General features: G+C 48.5%; 1 protein-coding gene across 1 annotated transcript in view; it reads left to right on the plus strand.

The window, feature by feature from the left end:
• Positions 1–864: 864 nt before the first annotated feature.
• The window catches only part of IGF2BP2 (insulin like growth factor 2 mRNA binding protein 2), a 148,195-nt gene continuing 147,165 nt past the window's right edge, over positions 865–1,894 (plus strand). The window contains exon 1 of the mRNA XM_006773329.2: positions 865–949. Coding sequence (XP_006773392.1) covers positions 915–949 — 35 coding nt within the window. The 5' untranslated portion in view covers positions 865–914. The remainder of the gene's footprint in view (positions 950–1,894) is intronic.

The following is a 1,894-nucleotide window of genomic DNA, read 5'->3' on the forward strand; positions in this document are numbered from 1 at the left end:
GCGCTCCTATTTTTCTCTGAATTTTTTGTCCGATTTTATTGAGAAGAACTCGAGGCGGGGGGCTTTCCGCCGCCTGCCCCCCCGCCTCCCGCTCGGCCAGAAGCACCTTTTTACGAGGTGCCCTGTCTCAACTCGGTGGGGGCCCGGGCTGAGAACCGGGAAAGAGGAGACCGGGGGGCCCCGCGAGCGCGCTGGAGCCCAGACGGGAGACGGAGAGCGACACACACCCGCGCGCGCGCGCGCGCACTCCCCAGCCCTCCCTCTCGCACATGCACCGCCTGGAGCTGCGCTCGCCCCCAGACCACGAGCCTGCGCCCCACGAACCCGGGGACAGGCCGGAGCCCCTTCCCCACCAGCGCGCGGAGTGGGGGCGGGGCGGCGGCGAGGCCAAGGTGACACCCAGAAGCCCGCGGGGACTAGCCTCTTGCTGGAGTGGACCCCAGGGGGCTTCTGCGCGTCTTTCGGGGGGCCAAGGGGAGGACTAGGCTGGGAGGGGAGCGCAGCGGAGGCTTCGGGACCCCGGGCAGCGTAATGAAGAGGTGGGGGCCGAGGGGAACGGGGCCGCGCCAGCCCTGCAGCTTGAGTTTCAAATGAGCTCATCCTTTCAAATTGGCGCCGCTCTTTAGTAAATTTGTTTTTCCGGTAATGCCACCCACAGCTATACCTGGGGTCGGATCCTGGCTCACACCCTTCCCGTGTCGTCCCCAGAGCCGGGGCGCCCATCTTTCTTCCCACTGGGAACCAAGTTTGCCCAGCTGGAGCCGGGATGAGACCCCTTGAGGGCGCCCGAAGGCGGAGCCCGAGCGTGGAGTTCTGTGCGTGCCCCTCCTAGACCCCCGCCGGGTTCATACAAGGAAGGTTCTGAGTGCTTTAATTTCTGTTTTAAAGGTAAAGTGGAATTGCATGGGAAAATCATGGAAGTTGATTACTCAGTCTCTAAAAAGCTCAGGTAAATATATTTTGCTTGGTTATTTTGTGATTGGGCTTACGTATAAGTAAAAAGCGCACTCCGTTTTAAAAAATGTGCTTTTGTAATTTTGTAAAAAGGCATTTGTTTTGTTATTGGATGTAAGATAGTTTAGAAAGTTACATTATTTATTTTCATTATATAAGGTGTTTACTGGTCTTGGAAAATATCTGGTGCCTTATTGGGAGTAGTGTGTGTGTATCGAGCACTAGCTATGTTAAAATTTGAAGGGACTGTTTAACTTGTTTGTCAAAACTTGCCTCCCATCCCTACCCCCAGCACAATGGTAACAAATGCTTGTCAAGACTTCCTGTGAGATGTTAAGAGTAAATATTTACTGTGTCAGCTACATTGCTTAACCAAACTTAGCAATTAATTAGTTTTCTTTTTTAGATAGCTTAATGTGGAATAATAAAATAATTTAGTAAGGGGTCAATGTTTTGCATAGTACTATAAAGAAGTGGGTTGTTTGGATTGGATAGCAGTTAAAAGCCAGACTTTTGGAGTCACTGTGACTGCTGAATATTGCTTCTGAGCGCTTTGTTGTTGCTGTTGCTTTTAAGATATGTTTGAGGCTAACCTAATATCACTATGAAATCTATAGTTACATTTAACTGCACTGTTGTTAATGAAGGAGTAAAAAGGTTTGTGGAGATTGGAGTTCTCCTGTGATTTGCTTACAAGAGAAATGTCTGTCCATGAGGAGAGAATGAACAACATCTTTGTTTTGAAGTTCATTGTGGACTTTAAATTTGGACCCTTTATTACTTATTCTAGATTTTTTTTCCCCTCCAATGTGTTGTAACTTAGTTTGTATCCCATTCACATACATTTCTTCACCATTAGTCATTAAGTAGCTGAATTGGAGAGACTCTTTGATTTACTATCTTTAAAATCTCTGATACTCAATAATGTAATCATTTACTT

This window comes from Myotis davidii, unplaced genomic scaffold, assembly GCF_000327345.1.
Source record: "Myotis davidii unplaced genomic scaffold, ASM32734v1 scaffold626, whole genome shotgun sequence".
In the NCBI taxonomy this organism is placed as follows: Eukaryota; Metazoa; Chordata; class Mammalia; order Chiroptera; family Vespertilionidae; genus Myotis; species Myotis davidii.